General features: G+C 44.8%; 1 protein-coding gene across 1 annotated transcript in view; it reads right to left on the bottom strand.

Moving 5' to 3' along the window:
• APC2 (APC regulator of WNT signaling pathway 2) overlaps positions 1-23,157 on the bottom strand; it is a gene marked incomplete at its 3' end in the record, with an annotated part of 43,267 nt that extends 20,110 nt beyond the window's left edge. Inside the window, exons 1-8 of the mRNA XM_083349292.1 lie at positions 22,845-23,157; positions 17,234-17,324; positions 16,457-16,646; positions 15,345-15,453; positions 15,023-15,136; positions 13,922-13,999; positions 7,609-7,701; positions 3,448-3,832 (exon numbers count right to left, since the gene is read on the bottom strand). Of these exons, the coding sequence (XP_083205418.1) occupies positions 3,448-3,832; positions 7,609-7,701; positions 13,922-13,999; positions 15,023-15,136; positions 15,345-15,453; positions 16,457-16,646; positions 17,234-17,324; positions 22,845-23,000 (1,216 nt within the window). The 5' untranslated portion in view covers positions 23,001-23,157. The remainder of the gene's footprint in view (positions 1-3,447; positions 3,833-7,608; positions 7,702-13,921; positions 14,000-15,022; positions 15,137-15,344; positions 15,454-16,456; positions 16,647-17,233; positions 17,325-22,844) is intronic.
• Positions 23,158-23,691: the final 534 nt, after the last annotated feature.

Consider the following 23,691-nt stretch of genomic DNA (forward strand, 5'->3'; position numbering starts at 1 on the left):
GCTTATGAAGAGGAAAGGAATTAAAATGTTTAAAGAATGCAAAGAGAAGACTGAGTAGAGAGATGATAGCTACAAATGAGAATTATAGAGAGACTCTTCTGAAATATTAATCAACTCTCCTGCATGAAGAGGAACATTATGGTTGCTTTGAAACCAGTAATTTTGAAATGAGCTTATTAAAGCTGCACTGCAAAATACAGCCATCAATAAAACTTTAAAAAATGTTGGTAATGCTCTCTTTTAAAATGGTTGGTTTCTCATCGGGAGAGGTTTGAATAAATGCTATTCAAATGTCCTTTAGCAAGCCGCTTAGCAAATCTAACAACTGGAAGGCTGGCACAGAAATATTCCACTTAAAGAAATACTTTTAAAGTCAACAGAACTGAGTATCTGCTGTTGCGTAATCTCAGGTCAGTTTCTATCTCTTGGTCTAATGTAATCATTGCATTGTTATGCCAAAAAAGGGAGAGTGTGGCAGTTATTTATTCAGTTCATTTCCTTTCTCTACCGCCCTTCCAAAATAGCTCAGGGCAATATTCATTAAAAGTTAGGTTGTTAAAAAAAACACTGAAGCAAAACAACAGACTAAAAATCAAAGCAACTCTCATGTGGAAATTATTTTGACCAGCAAAGTATTTACATTTTTCAGGTTGGTTGAGGGCCTCCCAAAAAAAAGAGAGCTCTAATAAGTGGTGGGGGGGCATCTCTAAGAAGATTGTGGACGAGTCACAGCAGGTGAACTACAGACTTCTCTGGACAGTCTTCATGAGCAGTAGAGAGCATGTAAAGCAGCATTTCTCAAACTTGACTACTTTCAGACATTTGGAGTTCAACTCCCAGAATTCCACAGCATTGCTGGCTGTGGAATTTTGGGAGCCGCAGTCGACATGTTGAAAGTTGCCAAATTTGTGAAATATGTGGTCCTATTGCACAATGCAAACTTCTGAACTAGATCAGTGGTTCCCAGCCTTTCTGGCTTTGCGGACCAGCAGTGGTGGGGGATAGTTCCTCACGTGCAGCCTACACAAATGGACTTGCGTGCACAAGCGTGTTCGCCCGTCACTTGCACGGCCTGGTTCCGAACAGGCCATAGCCTGATACTGGGCTGTGGACCAGGGGTTGAGGATCCCTGGACTAGATCGGGGGTCCCCAACCCCCAGTTCGTGGAGTGGCACTGGTCCGTGGCATGTCAGCAATTGGTCCACGCAAACAATAAAGCCCCATCCATGGGATGCAGACAACACATGAAGCCACGTCCCCTCCAGTCCGCAGAAACACCTCTTTCCATGGAACCAGTCCCTGGTGCCCAAACGGTTGGGGTCTGCTGGACTAGATGATCTTCATGTTTCCTTCCAACTCTACTGTTCTATGAGTCAATTGTTTTCCAACCCAGAGTGATCCAAGAGTCCTAGCCCTTGCTGTTGTCAAATTAAGAAGTATTTTGTCCATTAATGTAAAAGATCAACATTAATGGTGTTAACTACGCCACTTCTTCTCCACTACTACTACTACTATTACTACTACTACTAATAATAATAATAGTAATAATAAAGTTGGAAGGGACCTTAGAGGTCATCTAGTCCAACCGCCTGCTCAGGCAGGAAACCCTATACCATTTCGGACAAATGGCTGTCCAGTCTCTTCTTAAAAATTTCCAGTGTTGGAGCATTCACAGCTTCTGGAGGCAGGTTGTTCCACTGGTTAATTGTTCTAACTGTCAGTAAGTTTCTCCTAGGTTGCTTCTCTCCTTGATTAGTTTCCATCCATTGCTTCTTGTTCTGCCTTTGGGCACTTTGGAGAATAGCTTGAGTCCCTCCTCTTTGTGGCAGCCCCTGAGATATTGGAACACTGCTATCATGTCCCCCCTCGTCCTTCTCTTCATTAAACTAGACATACCCAATTCCAGCTGCCATTCCTTATATGTTTTAGCCTCCAGTCCCCCAATCATCTTTGTTGCTCTTCTCTGTACTCTTTCTAGAGTCTCAACATCTTTTTTACATCGTGGTGACCAAAACTGGATGCAGTATTCCAAGTGTGGCCTTACCAAGGCATCGTAAAGTGGTATTAATACTTCACATGATCTTGATTCTATTCCTCTGTTAATGCAGCCTAGCACTGTGTTGGCTTTTTTGGCAGCTGTAGCACACTGCTGGCTCATATTTACTTTCGCAGTAAAATCAGCCACCTTGGGCAAGCATCCAAGAAACAGGCGGCGAGGCATCCCTTCGCAACTTCAGATATGCCCAACCAAAACTCTTTCAACCCTTCCTACAAACAAGGATGACTGAAGGCATTCCTTGGCTGCCTGCAGAAATACTACAAGCCAGGTTTGGACAGCAAAGATCTCATTAAAAAGCTTTGCAATCAGAAAGTTTCTAGCAGTAAATCTGGAAAAAAAAGGAATATGTTTTCCCAAGTTATGGAGAGAGTCATTCTGCGGGATGGATGGAGGAACTTGCTGTTCCTCTGAGGAAAAACGGTGTCCGCCTTTTAACAACAGAAACGAAATTAATCTTGCAGCACAAGCTTGCTTTTGGAAGGAAGGGATCAACACAAGACGTGTGTGTAAATGTGTTTTGTTGGGCTGTGGGCCATGTTTTATTTATTTATTTGTTAAACTGATTTGTGGCCTGTCTTGCCAAGGGGCTACTCTAGGCAGCTTACAACCATAAAACAGGAAAAAAAGCCAGATAGAAAATGTAACAGTAATGAAGTGATAAAGGAATAAAAATAAACAATTGACGAACAATACAGGTAGACCTTGACTTTAGTGACTGTTTGAAGTTACAATGGAAATGAAAAGTGCAACTGACTTACGACCATTTTTCACACTTTAGGACCATTGCAGTCAATGTTGAAAGTCAACGGGGAAGCCAGATTCACTTTACAACCATGTTACTAACAACTGCAGTGATTCACTTAAGAACTTTGGCAAGAAAAGTCATAAAATGAGGCAAAATTCACTGAACAAATGTCTCACGTAGCAACCTAAATTTTGGGCACAATTATGGTCGTAAGTCGAGGACTACCTGTAATATGAAATTAAAACTATGGTTGTAAGTCGAGGACTATCTGTAATGTGAAATTAAAAAAGATGGAAGGAAAAGGGGCATGGGAAATCTCTTGGAAGGGATCCTGCTCGGTTCCTTGAACTGTAAAGGTGAGGGAAAAGAGACGTCCTTTCAGACTTGCAATCTTCTGTTAATCCAGGGGTCTTCAAACTTGGCAACTTTAAGACTTGTGGACTTCAAATCCCAGAATTCCTCAGCCAGCCCTGGCTGGCTGAGGAATTCTGGAAGTTGAAGTCCACAAGTCTTAAAAGTTGCCAAGTTTGAAGACCCCTGTGTTAATATAACCTTGCAACAAAGATAGAGCTAGCGGTCCTGGGTGGGCTTCTTGACTAGACTACCTCAAAGGGCTGATAGCTAACCCAAATCCTCCCTCTACCTGCTCCCCCCTCGGGGATCTTGGCCCCTTCCTTGTGCATCCTGAGCCAGTCCCAGCAGGTCTCAGAGTAGGAGCGGATTTGTTCCAGCACGTGTAGCACCCGCATCTCCTTCTTGGCCTGTCCTTCATCGGGCTGAGAGAAAATGATGTTGTGGAGGGCAGCGTTGGCCCGCATGCGGCAATCCTTCCCTGCGGCTCCAGGGCTGTCAGGCGCGCTTGGTTCACGATCTGAGTCATGGAGAATCTGGATGAGGAGAGGGAGGCATCCCGACTTGCGCATGGCCAGGCAGCTTTCCTGGGAACTGGACATGGCCAGCAGTGTGCGTGACATGTCTTCCTTGTCTCGGGTGGCCAACATGGAAAGCAGCCAGAAGACCACTTCCACCTGAGGATCAGAAGAAATAAATCCCTTTTTATTCACACTTAGCACAGCAGTGATTTTTCCTCCCCAGTAGCAATAGCACTTAGACAAGGGGTAGGCAACCTTGGCTCTTTTATGACTCGTGGACTTCAACTTCCAGAATTCCTGAGCCAGCATGGCTCAGCTTGGAAACCTCTCCCTTTCCCCTCAGCACGGCTGCCTCAGGAATTCTGGGAGTTGAAGTCCACGAGTCATAAAAGAGCCAAGGTTGCCTACCCCTGACTTAGACTTATATACCGCTTGATCGTGCTTTGCAGCCCTCTCTAAGCGGTTTTACAGAGTCAGCCTCTTACCCCCAACAATCTGGGTCCTGATTTTAGCGACCTCAGAAGGATGGAAGGCTGAGTCAACCTTGAACTGGTCAGGATCGAACTCTTGGCAGTGGGCAGAGTTTGCAATACTGCATTCTAACCACTGCGCCCCCATGGTGGCTTTATCTTGTGGTTGGTTTGTTTTTCTTCTGTATTTCATTTCATTCTGCCTTGTTGCATTCCGTTAGACAATACAGATAGTCCTCGACTTACAACAGTTCATTTAGTGACCAAAGTGACAACAGCACTGAAAAAAGTGATGTATGACCCTTTTCCACACTTGCGATGTTGCAGCATCCCCATGGTCACATGATCAAAATTTGGATGCTTGGCAACCTACTCATATTTATGATGGTCGCAGTGTCCCGGGGTCACGTGATACCCTTTTGTGACCTTCTGACAAGCAAAGTTAATGGGGAAGCCAGATTCATCTTACAGCCCTGTTACCAACTGAACAGCGACAGTGATTCACTTATTCACTGATTCACAGTGAATCACACAGTTGTGATTCACAACTGTGGCCAAAAGGGTCATAAAACGGGGCAAATTTCACTAAACTGTCTCACTTAGCAACAGAAATTTTGGATTCAATTATGATCATAAGTCAAGGACTACCTGGTGCAAATGTTTTTTTAAACAGAGGGTGAGAAGACAGGGAGTTGCACATTTAGATGCTGCCACTAGATGGCACTCATGTAAAAGCCGAATATCTGGTATTTGAAACCATGATTTGCCATGTGGCCATTATTTTGACTTTTGTTTTGACTCTAGGAAGTCAGCCCTCTCCCGCCCAAATAAATATTTAAAAGGATCTTAAAAAGGCAGAAAAGCATGCGGTTTTCTTAATAGCCCCAAGCCTGCCTCTCCCACGCAGAAACCAGCTCTATAGAAATGCAGATATCATAATCCTTTCAGAAAGACTGGCACCTGGAAGCTTGGAGTTGATGGGATTAGAAAGACAAACATCCCTAGAATCAACAATCCCTCTTACACCAAAAATTCCAATACAGGACATAGTCATCAACCACACCCCCAGGGAAGCAGGATATGACTTTTGGGATATAATAGAATTAACCCACCGCCATCAGAATACCAAAAAGGCATACTCAGATTCAGTGGCGTAACGTGGGGGGTGCAGGGGGGGCCGGCCGCACCGGGCGCAACATCTGGGGGGGCGCATTAGATGCATTTTACTTTAATTACATCAGTATTTTCATAACAAACAATACATGTGCTTAGGGGGTAAGGGTTTCTTTAACTAATCTAGTGGAAGAGACTCGAGTGCTAAAATCCATGGGTTAGGGCAGTGTTTCCCAACCTTAGGAACTTGAAGATGCGTGGACTTCAACTCCCAGAATTCCCCAGCCAGCTATGCTGGCTGGGGAATTCTGGGAGTTGAAGTCCACGCATCTTCAAGTTCCTAAGGTTGGGAAACGCTGGGTTAGGGGGTGCAAATTACTTGCCTTGCCCCGGGTGCTGACAACCCACGCTACGCTACTGCTCAGATTCAGGTCAAAGTTCATGCCACAGGAACAACTCCAAACAAAATCTGCCTGATTTTATGACCTTTTCTGCTGTGGCCGTTAAGTGAACGTGGCAGTTGTAAAGTGAATGCATGGTGGTTAAGTGAATCCATTGTCTGCAATGGGAGGGTTTTTTTTGCTAGAAATGACGTAAATGCCGATTTCTAGCACAAAAACAGTAAATCATGGGCACATGACTTTGTAATGGTCACATGACTTACTGTGGCAAATGGCTGTAAAGGTGGGCCGGCTGCCAAAATGTGATCATGTGACCATGGCTGTCAGAACCTCAAATCTGGGTAGTAAATAGCCTTGGGGAGCTATTTTTAGCTTTGAATGGTCACTAAGTGAACAGTCGTATGTCGAGGACTACCTGTACACCAAACTGGCTGTGTTTGTAAGCTTGTTGAAACACACCCACAAAAGGGAAAATTGACTTTGTAAAGTAGGATTGGGTTAAATTCCAGTAGTGAAACGGCACCGATCCTGCCCTGTCGAACCACATCCCCATGGAAATCCAGATAACCCCAACCACATTAACCTATTCTAAGGCATTAAAGACGTGATTGTTCTCCCTGGCACTTGGGCCAGAAAGTTAATTGGTTTTTGATTAATTCATTGCCAAACTTTGGACTGTAACAGGGATGATTTATGTCCTCACATGAAGATTATACTTGGATGTTTATTTTACACAGTAATCTTGTTTGATTCAATCTTCTCTGTTGGCCTCTTAAAGCCACCACAGGTGGGATGGATGATTATGGTAAAGAAATAAGAAATAAAATCAACGAATCAATCAATAATAGTTTGCGTGGAGGCTGCGCTGCATTTTGATCACACTTTGCACACATTTATTGTCACACAACGCAAATATGCCCAGGGCAGGGGTCGGCAACCTCGGCTCTTTTATGACTCGTGCACTTCAACTCCCAGAATTCCTGAGCCAGCTGGCTCAGGAATTCTGGAAGTTGAAGTCCACGAGTCATAAAAGAGCCGAGGTTGCCGACCCCTGGCCTAGGGTATGTCTAGTTTAATGAAAAGAAGGACTAGGGGTGACATGATAGCAGTGTTCCGATATCTAAAGGGTTGCCACAAGGAAGAGGGAGTCAAGCTATTCTCCAAAGCACCTGAAGGGAGAACAAGAAGCAACAGATGGAAATGAATCAAGGAGAGAAGCAACCTAGAATTAAGGAGAAATTTCCTGACAGTGAGAACAATTAATCAGTGGAACAACCTGCCTCCAGATGTTGTAGGTGCTCCCAACACTGGAAGTTTTTAAGAAGTGATTGGACAACCATTTGTCTGAAATGGTATAGTTTCCTGCCTGAGCAGGGGGTTGGACCAGCTCTAAGATCACTTCCAACTCTGTTATTCAAACCATGTGTGTGCCTTAGAACAGGGGTCCTCAACCTTGGCAACCTGAAGACTTGTGGACTTCAATTCCCAGAATTCCTCAGCCAGCCATGCTGGCTGTGGAATCCTGGGAATTGAAGTCCATGGGTCTTAAAGTTGCCAAGGTTGGACACCCCTGCTCTTAACCTTGGCTTATAAACTGCAATGACTTTGTGCCTCAATCAAGCCAACTTAAAACACACCCATTATGGGCTTAGCATGATGAGTAAGGAGAGAGAGAGAGAGAGATTAGAAAAAGTCAAGATGTTTTTTACGGGCATATGCATAATAACCATGAGCTGCAGGCAGCCTTCTATTGTTCTAAGGCAGGGGTCCTCAACTTTGGCAACTTGTGGACTTCAACTCCCAGAATTCCTCAGCCAGCAGACTTCCTCATCCAAGGTTGAGGATCCCTGCCTTAAAACAATAGAGGGCTGTCTGCAGCTCATGGTTATTATGCATATGCCCTTAAATACATCTTGACTTTTTTGACCACCGAAACATAATACTGTACCTTACTGCTGCCTAGCTGACCCTTCACTTCCTCTGAGTGTGTTGTGATGTCGAGCCGTCCATCCCCGTCTGTGCATGGCAGTTTTCCAGAGGGCTGGAAGATAAGAGTTGGTCAGATGGGAAACACACAGAAACGTTTAATAAAAGTTGCATCCTTGCACCCAGCTGAAGTCTGCCTGCCAGGATCTGCAGAGCCCGTTTTTGTCGGTGCAGCCAGGTCTTAATCTTGGTTTGGCAAATCCAAAGAGTTTTAGACTATTTCCTGGGAGGGTAATATACATAATATTTCTTCCTCCTCCTATTTCCCCCACAAAACCATCCTGTGAGGTGAGCTGGGCTGAGAGAGAGTGATTGGCCCAAAGTCACCCAGCTGTCTTTCATGCCTAAGGCAGGACTAGAACTCTCAGCCTCCTGATGATTGGCCCAAAGTTATCCAACTAGCTTTTGTGTCTCAGGTGGGACTAGAACTCACAGTCTCCTGGTGATTGGCCCAAAGTCAATCAGCTGACCTTCATGCCTACAGTGGGACTGGAACTCACAGCCTCCTGGTGATTGGCCCAAAGTCACCCAGCTGTCTTTCATACCTAAGGCAGGACTAGAACTCTCAGCCTCCTGATGATTGGCCCAAAGGTATCCAACCAGCTTTTGTCTATCAGGTGGGACTAGAACTCACAGCCTCCTGCTGATTGGTCCAAAGTCGCCCAGCTGGCTTTTGTGCCTCAGGTAGGACTAGAACTCATGGTCACCCAGTTTCTAACTTGATGTCTTCACCCCTACACTAAGCCAGCTCTCTTAATATAATGAATGAATGATTTGGATGAATTTATGGAGGGAATGCTTCCTGGGGTGGGGGTGGGGAGTGTCAAAAGTTAAGATGGAGGATTGAAGCCCTGTTTGTTATTTTATGTCTGTTGTGCATGCAGCATGTCGTGACTCTTTGGCCCATATTCCCCAGCAGATGCCCAAAGTATTTATCACAATCGCAGGCATCCCAAAATTAGATATGCATAGCTATTATTTCTTAAATGTGAATGGGAAAAGAACACATCCATCTTAATAAGAGCCATTTAGTCAGGGAGCTAGTTAATGAGGGAGATAGTGAGCGTCTCTACATGGGTGGCTTAATCAAGCTTGATTTATTTACTTGATGTTTGCAGTTAGATTCCTGAACTTAGCAAGGGTTGGGCTAGATCAGCAGCCCTCCAACCTTTTGGGGCACCAGGGACTAGTTCCATGGAGAGAGCTTTTTCCACAGACCGGAGGGGGTGTGGTTTCATGTGCTGCTTGCATCCCGCGGATGGGGTTTCGCTTGTTTGTGCGGCCCAGTTTTTAGCATGCCGCTGCCCGGTGCTGGTCCACGAACCGGGGGTTGGACTAGATGGCCTCAGGGGACTCCTCTCTCTCTCCAGACATCTGAAAGAGTGTCAAGTGGTGCCTCACCCAACCCGCAGCACCTGATCCCGCCCTGCTTCTATTTTTGGAATAAGGCTCTGAAGTTTCAAGCAGAGGACGGACTAAAAAATATGAACGAAGTTGTCATATCAGTGGCGAGGGGCACATGACATGGATTGTGTAACTTGTTAGCTAAGATAATTACTTTATATTTTAATTTGACTTATTTTCTCTCTTTTAAAATGATGTCCAGGCTCATTACAGGCTGGTATGTAGGAATAGCTTTTAACATTCCTAAGCTGAAAAGATAAACTAGCTGGAGACTATCTCCAGATAAGAAAAAGTTTGTTACCTACGAATTGGGGTCTGGTTTATCTCTTTCGTGAACTCTAAACAACTTACAACTTACAACCATTCGTGAAGTTACACTTGCACTGAAAAAAGATTTTCACACTTAAAGAACGGTTGCGGCATCCCCATGGTCACGTGATCATATTTTGGAGGCTTGGCAACTGGCATGTCTTTATGACGGTTGCAGTGTCCCGGAGTCAGGTGATCCCCTTTTGAGGTCTTCTGACTTAATGGGGAAGCCGGATTGACTTCAACAGCTGTGTTACTAACTTAACAACTGCAGTGATTCACTTAACAACTGTGGCAAGAAAGGGCTTAAAATGATGCAAAAGTCACTTAAACAACTGTCTTCCTTAGCAATGGTAATTTTGGGATCAGTTGAAGTCACAAGTTAAGGTCTGCCTGTATAACAAGGATAATTCCTGGTACAGGGCCTAGTTATGTAAGAGATGGCCTTTCTCCCACGCAGGTAGTTTTCGACTTATGACTGTAATAGAGTCTACCCATTACGGTCATAAGTCATGACAGTTGTAAAATGGGTGACCCACATCAGAGGTCCCCAACCTTTTGGGCACCAGGGACCGATTCTGTGGAGAGTCGTTTTTCCGCAGACCGGAGGGTGCGTGGTTTTGTGTGCTGCCTGCATCTCGTGGATAGGGCTTTACTTATTTGTGTGGACCGGTTGCTGGCATGCCGCGGCCCAGTACTGGTCCACGGACCGGGGGTTGGGGACCCCTGACCCACATGGCCTACTTGATTTTACGACCTTTGTTTGCAATGGTCATTAAGCGACGCATGATTGTCATTAAATGAACCCATAGTTATTAAGTGAATACTGTGGTCATTAAGCAAAGCTATTGCTTGCGATGGGCCAGTAACAAAAGTAAATGTCGATTTGGGGCAAAAATGTTGTCAAACAGCGTCAAGTGAACATGGGGCGCTGCAATCAGCTGTATACACGGGATGGTTGCTAAGCACCTGAAATGCAGTCACATGACCACAGGGAGGGGACATGTTCGTCGGAAGTTTGGAACCAGGTCTTAAGTACAGGGGGTGCTCAATGATCACAATTGAGCCCAAAATTTCTGTTGCTAAGTGAGACGTTTGTTAAATGAATTTTGATCACGTGACCGTGGGGATGCTGCAATGGTCATAAGTGTGAAAAATCATCATAAGTCACTTTTTTCCGTGCTGTTGTACTCTCTAGAAAGAGTACAGAGAAAAGCAACAAAGACAATTAGGGGACTGGAGGCTAAAACATATAAGAAATAGCTACTGCAATTGGGTCTGTCTCGTTTAATGAAGAGAAGGACGAGGGGGGACATGATAGCAGTGTTCTAGTATCTCAGGGGCTGCCCCAAAGAAGAGGGAGTCAAGCTATTCTCCAAGGACAAGAAGCAACGGATGGGGACTAATCGAAGAGAGAAGCAATTAAGGAGAAATTTCCTGACAGAACAATTAACCAGTGGAACGACCTGCCTCCAGAAGTTATAGGTGCTCCAACACTGGAGCACCCATAACTTTTAAGAAGAGACTGGACAGCCATTTGTCTGAAATGGTATAGGGTTTCCTGCCTGAGCAGGGGTTTGGACTAGATGACCTCCAAGGTCCCTTCCAACATTATGATGATGATGATGAACTCTTGTAAGTTGAGAACTACCTCTACTATCTTTGATTTCCTTTGCCACAGTCGTTCTGTTTGCTTGTTTGCAGGCCTTTGTGTTTTATGACCGTTCTATTATTATTTGCAGGGGGTTCCATTCCATGCCATCCCCCCGCCCCGCCCCCCCTGCTTCTTCATACAAATCTCACAGCAGACTCAGCCCAATTTTGAACCCGAGCCAGATCGTCCTCTAGCTGTTTGGCTCTCCCACCCCAGCAGCCTCAGATCCCAGCTGCCCAACCCTGGCATGGCCACCAACTGCTCTCCATCCTTCGCTGGCCTATTTTTCATCTCCATGGCAACTGCCTCTTTGTCACTGTATAGGAAATGCACACAAAGCCCACACTCTCCAGTGCCTCTGGGCCAAAGGAGGGAGTGGGGGGGGAACAAATATGGAATTGCCCTCTCATTATCTGACCCGATTCTCATGCAAGGCGACACCCCGGCCATTCCAGCCTGGCCTCCCTCCTTAATTCATCATTTTGTTTTGGATCTCTGTCCCCCTCCCCCTGTCTGACCCAACATATTGGGGACACCCTTTGTAAAGCACAGCATGCACTACAGGTAGTCCTCGACTTACGACCTCAATTGAGCCCCAAATTTCCAATGCCAAGCGAGGCAGTTGTAAGTGAGTTGCACCTCATTTTACGAGCTTTTTTTTTGCCAGCTAAGCAAATAATGCAGTTTTTAAGGGAATCGTATGGTCATTAAGTGAGTCTGGTTTTCCCTCATTGATTTTGCTTTGTCGGAAGCTGGCTGGGAAGGTCACAAATAGTGATCACATGACCCCAGGACAGTGCAGCTGTTGCAAATATGAGACAGTTGTCAAGTGCTTGAATTTGGATCACAAGACCTTTGGAATGCTCCAACAGTCGTAAGTGTGAAAAATAGTCATAGGTCACTTTTTTCATGGTTGTAACTTTGAAGGGGTCATTAAACGAATGGTTGTAAGTCAAGGACTACTGTGTTGTTCTGTGCAGGCTCCAGAAGGGACACTGAATAGCCAATGAGCGATCTAACAACATTCACCCCTGTCCCCCTAATTCAGGGGTAGGCAACCTTGGCTCTTTTATGACTTGTGGACTTCAACTCCCAGAATCCCTTAGCCAGCATGGCTCAGCTTGGAAACCTCTCCCTTTCCCCTCAGCATGGCTGGCTCAGGAATTCTGGGAGTTGAAGTCCACGAGTCACAAAAGAGCCAAGGTTGCCTGCCCCTGACCTAATTCATTGATGATGAATCTATGGCAAACATGTCAAAGGTGACACATCACATTTTGGGTAACATGCCAAGAGATCACGAGCACCCAAGAAGAACCATTTTCAAAAGCATGTCCTGTTCTTGCATGATTTTCAGAGCCTGTGAGAATGGGGTATATGCTCTTGCACAGCCTCTGGACAATTGATGTTTCTCTATATAATACATAGCAGCACATATGATTGGACTGTATATTTTTAAAAGTAACTGAATATGTATAGGATTGTTTCTCTTGGATCGGTGGTGGAGAGTGTGACATGTTGGCAGAATCAAGTTTGGCATTTTCCAAACTTTTGCATAACTCAGCCCAAAAGGTTTTCCATCACCGATCGGGTTCAAACAGTGTATTAAGCTTTGGCCTTGTCCGATCGGGGTTTTTTCAATAAATCCATATGACTTGCTATAAGCATCCTAAGTCATAAAGTGTGGTTTAACCATCACAGCATCAGAGTTTGTAGGACGTGCCAGGCCAAAATCTAAACAAAGTGGCTTATCAAAAGTAAAATCATAATAATTTTATCCCGAGATAAATAGAGATGGGGAGATAGAGATAGAAAGATGATAGATAGATGATAAATGAGATAGATATAGATGACAGATAGATGACAGATTAGATAGATGACAGATATAGATAGATAGATGACAGATGACATATTAGAGATATAGAGATGACATAGATATGACAGATTAGAGAGATGACATGAAAGATAGAGAGAAATAGAAAGAGAGATCGATGACAGAGAGATGACAGATAAGTTAGAGATATGACAGATGAAAGAGAGATAGAGATGACAGATGACAGATAGATGACAGATTCAAGATGACAAATAGATGATAGATAGATAGATAGATAGATAGATAGATAGATAGATAGATAGATAGATAGATAGATAGATAGATGACAGATTAGAGATTGTAGAGATATGACAGATGACATACTGTATTGCTAAGCACATTGATTTGTTCTTTAAATTGTAAGCCGCCCTGAGTCTTCAGAGAAGGGCGGGATATAAATGGGATTAAAATAAAAATAAATAAAAAATAAATACAGTCCTATCTCATACTTTCCGCACAGCCACCTGCCTGTGTGAGAGAGTGACCCAAAGACACCCACCTGGAGTTCAGTAAGTACTTTAAACGAAGAAAAACAATGCTAGCAGTGTTCCAAAAATAAGCAATTACATTTTCCTCCTTCTGCCCATTTTATTTCAGGCAACTGAGACAGACAAGCATAATTATGCAATAATTATATAATTCTTCCTTTCTTTCCTGGAATTGCCCTCTCTAAAGAACAGCTATAAATGTAGGTACAGAAGACATTGGGTGAAATTTATCCTTCTTCCACTTTTTTGGTTTGTGTGTGTGTGTGAAAAATCAAGATGCCAGCTGCAATCACACAGTCAAGCCCTGATCCCTTTTTCACCCACATAAAAGATACAAGGCTACCATCATGCAAAGGCATCTTGAATTTTGACCCAGCCTTGCAGTCTAGAATACTGTTTCTCAACCTTGTCAGCTTTCAGCTGCGTGGACTCCAACTCCTAGAATTCCTGAGCCAGGAGGGGCTGGCTAGGGAATTCTGGGAGTTGGAGTCCACACATCTGAAGCTGCCAGTGTTGGAAACACTGGTCTGGCATCTTGCTGGCTTCTTACCGGCTGTTCCGAAGGCTGCACTTTATCCTGAGCTTCCATCAGCTCTTTGTCAATCTGTTCCAGACGAGATGCCCGGATCTGCAAGTTTTAAAATAAAAAATGTAGCATCCTGCTCCCCCTCCTCCTGCTCCTCTTCTTCCCCTCCTGCACCCCCTCCCCTCCTCCCCCTCCTCCTCTCCCTCCTGCTCCCTCTCCCGCTCCCCCTCCCCCTCCTCTTCCTCTCCTGCTCCCCCTCCCCCTGCTCCTCTTCCCCTCCTGCTTCCCCTCCAGTCCTCCTCCTCTTCCCCTCCTGCTCCCTCTCCTCCTCCTCCTGCTCCTTCTCTCCTCCTCCTGCTCCCTCTCCTCCTCCTCCTGCTACTTCTCTCCTCCTCCTGCTCCCCCCTTCTCTTCCCCTCCTCCTCTCCCTCTCCTGCTCCTCCTCCCCCTCCCCCTCCTCTTCCCCTCCTGCTCCCTCTCCTCCTCCTGCTCCTTCTCTCCTCCTCCTGCTCCCCCCTCTTCTTCCCCTCCTGCTCCCTCTCCTCCTCCCGCTCCTGCTCCTCTTCCCCTGCTTCCTCTCCCCTCCCCCTCTTCTTCCCCTCCTGCTCCTCTTCTCCTGCTCCCCCTCCCCTCCTCTTCCCCTCCTGCTCCCTCTCCTCCTGCTCCTCCTCTTCTCCTGCTCCCTCTCCCTCCCCCTCTTCTTCCCCTCCTGCTGCCCCTCCCGCTCCCCCTCCTGCTCCTCTTCCCCTCCTGCTCCCTCTCCTCCTCCTGCTCCTTCTCTCCTCCTCCTGCTCCCCCCTCTTCTTCCCCTCCTGCTCCCTCTCCTCCTCCCGCTCCTGCTCCTCTTCCCCTGCTTCCTCTCCCCTCCCCCTCTTCTTCCCCTCCTGCTCCTCTTCTCCTGCTCCCCCTCCCCTCCTCTTCCCCTCCTGCTCCCTCTCCTCCTGCTCCTCCTCTTCTCCTGCTCCCTCTCCCTCCCCCTCTTCTTCCCCTCCTGCTGCCCCTCCCGCTCCCCCTCCTGCTCCTCTTCCCCTCCTGCTCCCTCTCCTCCTCCTCTCCTCCTCCTCCTGCTCCCGCTCCCCCTCTCCCTCCTCTTCCCCTCCCGCTTCTGCTCCTCCTGCTTCTTACCTGAGCTCTTTGTACCATTTCATCAGTCGTTCCGAAGCGCTCCTCCATGAGTGTCCGGATGTGCTGGGCTTCAAATTCTAGCTGCTGACGGATCAGGTCCATCTGCATTGAGAACTGGCGGGGGTGGGTGGGTGGATGGGGGAGGCAGAAAAGAGGTAGGTAAGAGCGGGGCCCTCTGCTTATCTCCCTTCCTTCCTGGTCTCCCCAAAATTTAAGGGCCTGAATTTGAGATAAGGGGGTGTTGAAGATGTAGCTGAGACACACTTAGGAAAATGTCCCTGTCCTGGAGTCTGTCCTGCCACCATCCAGCCTGGAAGCTCACCGTCTCCACATGGGGCAGGTCATCCAGCCGCTTAGAGAGACTTTGCAGTTGAGTGTAATACCAGAGTTTCTCCTTTTCCTCCTTTTCAATCTCACTCAACAGAAAACATCTGAGAGGAAGGAAAGATGGCAATCAGAGAAGGAAGGAAGGAAGGAAGGAAGGAAGGAAGGAAGGAAGGAAGGAAGGAAGGAAGGAAGGAAAAAAAGGAAACGAAAAAAGAAAAGGAGGTAAAACGAGGAAGGGATAGAAATAAAAAAGGAAGGAAGGAAGGAAAAGGGAAGGAAGAAAAGGAGAGGTAAAACGGGGAAGGAAGGAGATATAGAAATAAAAAGGGAAGGAAGGAAGGAAGGAAGGAAGGAAGGAAGGAAGGGAGGAAAAAAAGGAAATGAAAAAAGAAAAGGAGGTAAAACGAGGAAGGGATAGAAATAAAAAAAGGAAGGAAGGAAGGAAAAGGGAAGGAAGAAAAGGAGAGGTAAAACGAGGAAGGAAGGAGAGATAGAAATAAAAAGGGAAGGAAGGAAGGAAAAAGGGAAGGAAGAAGAGAGGTAAAGCAAGACAAAGGAAGGAGAGATAGAAATAAAAAGGGAAGGAAGGAAGGAAAAAGGGAAGGAAGAAAAGGAGAGAAAACAAGAGGAAGGAAGGACAGATAGAAATAAAAAAAGGAAGGAAGGAAAGGAGGGGGAGGGAGGGAGGGAGGGAGGAAAGAAGGAAGGAAGGAAGGAAAGTCACAAGGAGGCTGAGAGGAAGGAAAGATAGCTTACAATTGCACGTTGGAAGACAAGAAGAGAGGGAGGGAGGGAAGGAAGGAAGGAAGAAAAAAAGGAGAAGGGAGTCTGCATCACTTCAGACACAAGCAAATATGAATTCTGCCGAAGCGGGGGAGGGGAAAAAAAACAAGAAAATCTGAAACTGAGGAGAAACGGAAAGTTCTTTCCCTCAGCACGTGGCGTCCAACTGGAGCCTAGCCACGCCTCAGAAGGAAGATGGATGGGCTCCACTTGACTTCATGAAGAAACCATCCGGAAGAGGAAGAGGAATATGAGCAGGATGTTCATCCATGTCCCCCCCCACACACACACACACAAACACACAAAGACTTTCAACAACTTCACCTCTCCCTGTCCAGCTCCTCCAAGAGACGGATGGTGGCCCGACCCACGTCTCCCATGCTGTCCTTCCTTTGGAGACGGGCTGAATGGGACAAGCTCTGCTCCGGACTCTGATCCTGGCAGACCGGCTCGGGAAGCAGGGCCGGAGGGTGGAATTTCAAGTTGTACAAACTGGAGATGTCCATCTGCAGGGCTGAAGGAACAGGGAAGGTGAAAGGACGCCATGAGGACAGCTTAGGCCGCCAGACACCTTTCTCCCAGCTCCAGGAAACAGGTAGTCCTCGACCTACAGCCGTTCATTGAGTGACCATTCAAAGTTACAACAACATGAGGAAAAAGTGACTTGGGACCAGTTTTCGCACTTAACGACCATTGCTGCTTCCCCAGGGTAATGGTTGCTCGGCAACTGGCTCATATTTATGACAGTTGCAGTGTCCTGGGCTCACATAATCATCATTTATAGCAGGGGTGTTCAAACTCGGCCCTTTTATGACTCATGGACTTCAACTCCCAGAATTCCTCAGCCAGGCACGTGTGCCTGGCTGAGGAATTCTGGAAGTTGAAGTCCATGAGTCATAAAAGGGCTGAGTTTGAACACCCCCCGATTTATAATCTTCCCAGCTGATTTCAGACAAACAGAGTCAACGGGAGAGGCCAGATTTGCTCAGTGGCCTCAAGATTCACTTAACATCTGTAGTGAATTGTTTAATAACTTGAAGTCATAAAGGGGTCAAGTTTGAAGACCCCTGCTTTCGGATATACAGTAAACCTCTCACTCACCTTTTAACTGGTCTAAAACCTCCATTTGTCCTGAAGACACCATGACTTTGGCCTCCTGTTCCAATTTGCCCTGCAGATGCTTCAAAACCACCTGGGGAAGAAGGAAGAATTAAAAATAAAATAAAATAGAGAAGAAGAAAGTGATCCAAATAAACCTCAGAGAGCTTTTTGTCCTCATTCTCTGTACAGCTTTCACTCTTGTGATGAGATAATCCTTAAATGTGGGCAAGATCTCTATTATCCTCTGCTCTGCGTGATTGCATATGGTGGCTGTTTTAAGCTGTTTTTATTCATTTAAATCAAAACATGGTGGGGGAGCCACCGCAGCATGAACCTAACAGGTCTTATCCACTTGTTACTCATCCCCAACAAATTGCATGTACGTTCTGACATACTATAGAAGTATATCTGGAAGCATTTCGTATCCCTGAAATAGAAGTAACACCCCAGCTTTCCTTGAGGAGCAAGACAAGAGAAGCAAGAGAAGGTCGGTATATAAAAACAAACAAATAAAATAAATAAATAAATAAATGTTAATAATAAAGTTGCAAAATTCAGTGTCCCGGGTTAAAGTTCTGATTTGCTGGGCTACAATATTGATTAATGTGTTGATTAGTCAATTGATTGTATCAAGGCAGGCCGAGACAGTCATTCCTGGAAGGTCTAATGCAGTGTTTCTCCACCTCAGCAACTTTAAGATGGGCGGACTTCAACTCCCAAAATCCCCCAGCCAGCCATGCTGGCAGGGGAATTCTGGGAGCTGAAGTCCACCCATCTTAAAGTGCTGAGGTGGAGAAACACTGGTATAATGTTTTCATATATAGATTGGATTTTGGTCATACAAAAGGTTTGGCTAATCTTCCATTCTCTTTCTGACAATAACTGATCAGCCAGATTCTGTTGGAGCTGGGTGGCTAATAGGTATAGAGGATTTTAAAGATCCACAGAGGTAGTCGTTAATTTACAACCATTTGTTTAGTGACCACTTGAAGTTACAATGGCACCAAGAAAGTGACTTTTGATTGTTTTTCATATTTATGACTGTTGCAACATGCCTGTGGCCAAGTGATCAAAATTTGGATTCCTGGTAACTGTATTCATGAAGATTGCAGTGTTACCTTTTGCGACCTTCTGACAAGCAAAGTCAATGGGGAAGCCAGAATTACTTTACAATTGTATTACTAACGACAGTTGCAGTGATTCACTTAACAACTGTGGCAAGAAAGGATGTAAAAAGGGGCAAAATTCACTTAACACCTTGTTTAGCAACAGAAAACTTGGGCTCAAAGACTACCTGTATTCAGCTGAAGACAGAATTTTTCCTCTTAAGATTAATGGCTAAACAATTAGAAAAAAGCTATGGAAGATTATTTCAGTATATGATGCATCAAGCTTACTATATGCACATAGATAGAAAGATTTGACACTACCCACTATGGCAGAAGGATTGGCAAATTTTGCCGAAAAAGGATAAATTTACTTCTTGGATTCAAGATTAGATATTATCTACATAAGGGATCCCCAACACCTGGGCTGTGGCTCATTACAACTGGGCAGAAGGAGCGATGGGCCAGCAGACATGCATGTGCATACAGCTTGCGGTGCATATGCGCTGGCCTGCCACTCGTGCAAGTCGAGCTGCTGATCTACATTTATTGGTGACTGGAAGCTTCTTTTGGACTTTTTGCATAAAAATGAACTTGTGATTTTTGGTTTTGCTGATTAGATAGAATAGATTACATGTAGTCCTTGACTAATGACCGTAATGTAGCTCAGGGGTCCTCAGCCTTGGCAACTTTAAGACTTGTGGATTTCAACTGCTAGAATTCCTCAGCCAGCTTTGCTGGCTGAGGAATTGTAGGAGTTGAAGTCCTCAAGTCTTAAAGTTGCCAAGGTTGAAGACCCCTGATGTAGCTTGCCCATCATGGTTGTGAGTTGTGAAGATCATTAAACAGGTCGGCCACATGATTGATCCATTTTATGACCTTTTTGCAGTTGTTGTTAAGTAAGTGCCATGGTCATTAAGTGAACTAAGTTAGCTATGGACATGTTTTTGCCAAAAACTGGACATAAGTGCCGGTTAGCATAAAATGCAGTCATGTTCTAGTCCTTCTTTAGGCATGAAATCCAGCTGGGTGACTTTGGGCAGTCACTCTCTCTCAGCCCAACCCACCTCACAGGGTTGTTGTAGGGAAGATAGGAGGAAAGTGTGTTGGATATGTTCACCACCTTGAATTATTTGTAAAAATAACAAAGCGGGATACAAATAAATAAACAAATAGGGCCCATAGCAAACAATGGGTGTTTGCTTTATTACCATGGCCTTCCCCTTATAATCACTACCTTCACTTAAAGACTGCTGCAGAAAAGGGTCATAAGAAAGAGTCTAGTCACATAGTGACTTGCTTTGCAACCATCACAACTAATGATCATAACGGGCAGGCTCTATTACAGTCATAAATGGAGGTCTATCTGTAAAGGTAAAGGTTCCCCCGCACGTGTGTGCTAGTCGTTTCCGACTCTAGGGGCCGGTGCTCATCTCCGTTTCAAAGCCGAAGAGCCAGCGCTTGTCCGAGGACGTCTCCGTGGTCATGTGGCCGGCATGACTGGACGCCAAAGGCACACGGAACGCTGTTACCTTCCCACCGTAGTGGTCCCTATTTTTCTACTTGCATTTTTACGTGCTTTCAAACTGCTAGGTCGGCAGAAGCTGGGACGAGTAAGAGGCGCTCACTCTGTTACGCGCCACTCGGGATTTGACCCGCCAAACTGCCGACCTTCTGATCGACAAGCTCAGCGTCCTAATCCACTGAGCCACCGCGTCCCTGGTCTATCTGTACATACTTTATATACAGTATGTTAATATACAGTATAGGTATAGTCTGTGTAGCGTTAGTTTTACTAAGAAAACGCAGTAGAATTAGGAAAAGCAGCAGATTGTTCCTCATAAAGAGTTGGCAAACTGTAATAGAGTTGTTGTCATGATGAGGCAGGACATAAAGTGAGACAAGACATAAAGTGAAGGCAGGACATGAAAGTGAGGCATAAAGAAAACGTGTGTATTAGTTAGAAAAGAACAAGGAAATGGAAAATGCCAAACCACGAGTTCATCTGTCTCTCACACCTATTTAGTCAAGCATAGAGCTGTGATACATCTAACCACATATGTCTCGTTTGTAGCTAACCACAAACATGGTGCCGGAAACTTAAGCGCTTCTACAAGGAACCTGTGACCTCGATCAGAAAAGGTTGCAAGATATTTAGCTAAATTCAGCATAGCAAGAAGGGGGAGTTGGGGGCTGTAATTCAAGTAACCAATCAATGCTCATAAGTTACATTTCCGTGTTTTGCTACTTTTGAAGACGATATATGCACTTGCTTTTCCCTGAAAATGGGTTCAGACATTGACATTGCTTTTTGCTCTGAACCTTTTGTGCAAAATAAAACAAACTTCTTTTGATTCCGGGGTCTGAGTCTCTTGATTCTGCAACAATGATAGATCGGTAAACGTAAATTAAGCTTTTACAGATGAATAATGAAGGAAGTAAAATGGATTTGTTGTTGTGTTCTTTTTTCTCCTGCAGAAAGAACATTCCTGTATCGCACAGATCATCTTAAATCCCAGGCTTCTCGGTTGTTGAGATTTATTCTTTAATAAGTCTACATGAGCTGCTTAGGGCGTTCTAGTGATTGTGATATCTTTCTACCCACATCTTTTGTCATTAAAAAAACTATTGGGTAATTGGGAGGGGAAAAAACCCTCATTGTATTTTGTTGTAATATCCATACTTAATTATCAGTGTTTCAAGAGATCGTAGCAGTGGTTAGAATAGAAGGTTGTTCACTGGCCTGCCTGTGGACTTCAACTCCCAGTATTCTCTTCAGAGATGCCATTGTCAGCTATGCATTAAATGTATACGCTTTTGAGACCAGAGGCAACATTATGAGCCTTGGTGGAGCAGTGGGCTAATGCCTCCTTAAGTAACACCAGCTGCCTGCAATTAGTGCAGGTTCGCATCCCACCAGGCTCAAGGTTGACTCAGCCTTCCATCCTTCTGAGGTAGGTAAAATGAGGACCCAGATTGTTGGGGGCAATAAGCTGACTTTGTAATAATGCCGCTTGGGGTGTGTGTGTGTGAAAGCCCTAACAAGCAGGCATATACATAGAATGAAGGCTACTGCTAAGCTTGTAAGCCGCCCTGAGTCTTCGGAGAAGGGCGGGATATAAATGTAATAAAAATAAATAAAATAAAAATAAATTTCCCATTGAGAGTTTCAAACTTCATTTTCTAAAATCATTTTATACTTGTATTACAATAACTGGAGCAACAAAGACTTTGCGGCTAGAGCAGCCTCATTTAGCAGCCACTCTAGCCTTTCACGTTTGTGTTCAAAGCCAGAAGATCAGCTAGCCCGCCTATCCAATTGCAGAAAATATGATGAATTAAGATAACTAAACCAACCGCAAAATATGGTCATAAACTCTAATTAGGAAACTCTCAAGCAAAAGATGAGCCAAGAAAGGAAGAATTGGAATATTGCTTTGTGTCTCTCATATGGAAGGAAATCAAGCATCAAAACACAGACAAAACTCACCTAAAGCTGGTCAATTAAACATATCCAAATATATAGCAAATATATCTCATGGAGTGGGTTGCTATATTAAATTGACTAACAGTAATAACAGTAACAACAATAATACTTGGAAGAGCTCACATCCTGTGATGATACTTATAACACCAACAAACAACATCTGTCTATCCTAACCCTGGGGAAGGACTCAATGGGTGGATAAAAATGCCAAAACCGCTCTGAACATCTGGCTGACTGCAACCAACCACAATAATAACGGATATTTCTAAGTAGCAGTCGTAAAAGTTCACACAGATTGTACTCACAATGTGTCCAGGTACATTTGTGTAGCAAGAGACAAGACCCATCCTCTCTGCAATTCAACATTAAGATCAGGTATCCTTGACTCAGGGATTACAAATCCCAGCCTCAGGCATGCCTGGCTGAGGAATTCTGGTAGTTGAAGTCCACAAGTCATAAAAGGGCCATATTTGAAGACCCCTGGTGTAAAGTGTTAATTTTGGAAAGGATGCTTAACAGAATTTGGAGAGAGATCAAGATGATCAGAAATAAATACAGGTAGTCCTCAAATTACAACACTTTGTTTATGCCAATTCAAAGTTACAACGGCACTGGAAAAGGTGACTTATGAGTGTTTTTCACAATTACAACCTTTGCAGCATCCCCATGATCCCGTGATCAACATTCAGATGCTTGGCATCTTGTTCACACTTATGACCGTTGCTGTCATGTGATCCCCTTTTGCAGACCTCTGACAAGCAAAGTCCATGGGGAAGCCAGATTCACTTAACAACCACGTTACTAACTTAACAGTTGCAACGATTCACTCAAGAACAGCGGCAAGAAAAGTCGTAACATGGAGCAAGACAAGAAATGTTTCACTTAGCAACATCAGTTTTGCGTTCAACTGTAGTCATAAATCGAGGACAACCTGTCACATAGAAAAGCAACATTTTCACAACTAGGAAAAAAAAACAAACCACCGGATCAGTGCTGATAAAGAGAGAGAGGTCCTCACCTTCATATCTGAAGTCTCATTTTCTAGCTTGGAGAGATGGTTGGAGTTGTCTTCCAACTCCTGACGGAGGTGGGTGTTCTCTTTCTTCAGCGCCTCCACCTGCTTCACCAGTTGGTCGTAGGACGCAATGGATCCAGACATTTTCAGCTCTTCCATTGCCTGGAGAAGAAAAGAAGATAGGGGACATCATACGATGAATGGCTAAAGGAACTAGGTATGTTTAGCCCAGGGGTCTTCCAACTTGGCAACTTTTAAGACTTGTGGACTTCAACTCCCAGAATTCTGAAGTCCACAAGTCTTAAAGTTGCCAAGTTGGAAGACCCCTGGTTTAGCCTAATGAAGAGAAGGTCCAGGGGAGACATGATAGCTGTCTTCGGCTGTCACAGAGAAGAGGGGATTGACTTGTTCACCAGAAACACCAGAGGCCGGGACAGGAAGCAACGGGTGGAAACCTTTCAAAGACACATCCAACCTAGAAATAAGGAGGAATTTCCTGACAGTAACAATGATTAATCAGTGGAACAGCTTGCCTCCCAGAGTTGTGGGTTTTCAAGAAGATTGGACAACCATTTGACCGGTACAGTATAAAGATTTCTGACTAAACCATGATGAAGACTTTTCCTTCAGCACCTTGGCACAAAAAGGTTGTAAAATCAGGCGCAACTCACATACGTAACTAATGCTTTGCTTAGCAATAGAAATTCTAGTGCCGATCGTGGTCGTAAGTCAAGGACTGCTTATAGCAACTTAAATGGGCTTGTCTGATAACAGGCCATTTATGCTAATCACTTATGTTGGAAGAAAGAGATGTTTTGTTTTCAAACTGAGTTCAACTTCTAATAATTTC

This window comes from Vipera ursinii (assembly GCF_947247035.1).
Source record: "Vipera ursinii genome assembly, chromosome: 1".
Lineage (NCBI taxonomy): Eukaryota > Metazoa > Chordata > Lepidosauria > Squamata > Viperidae > Vipera > Vipera ursinii.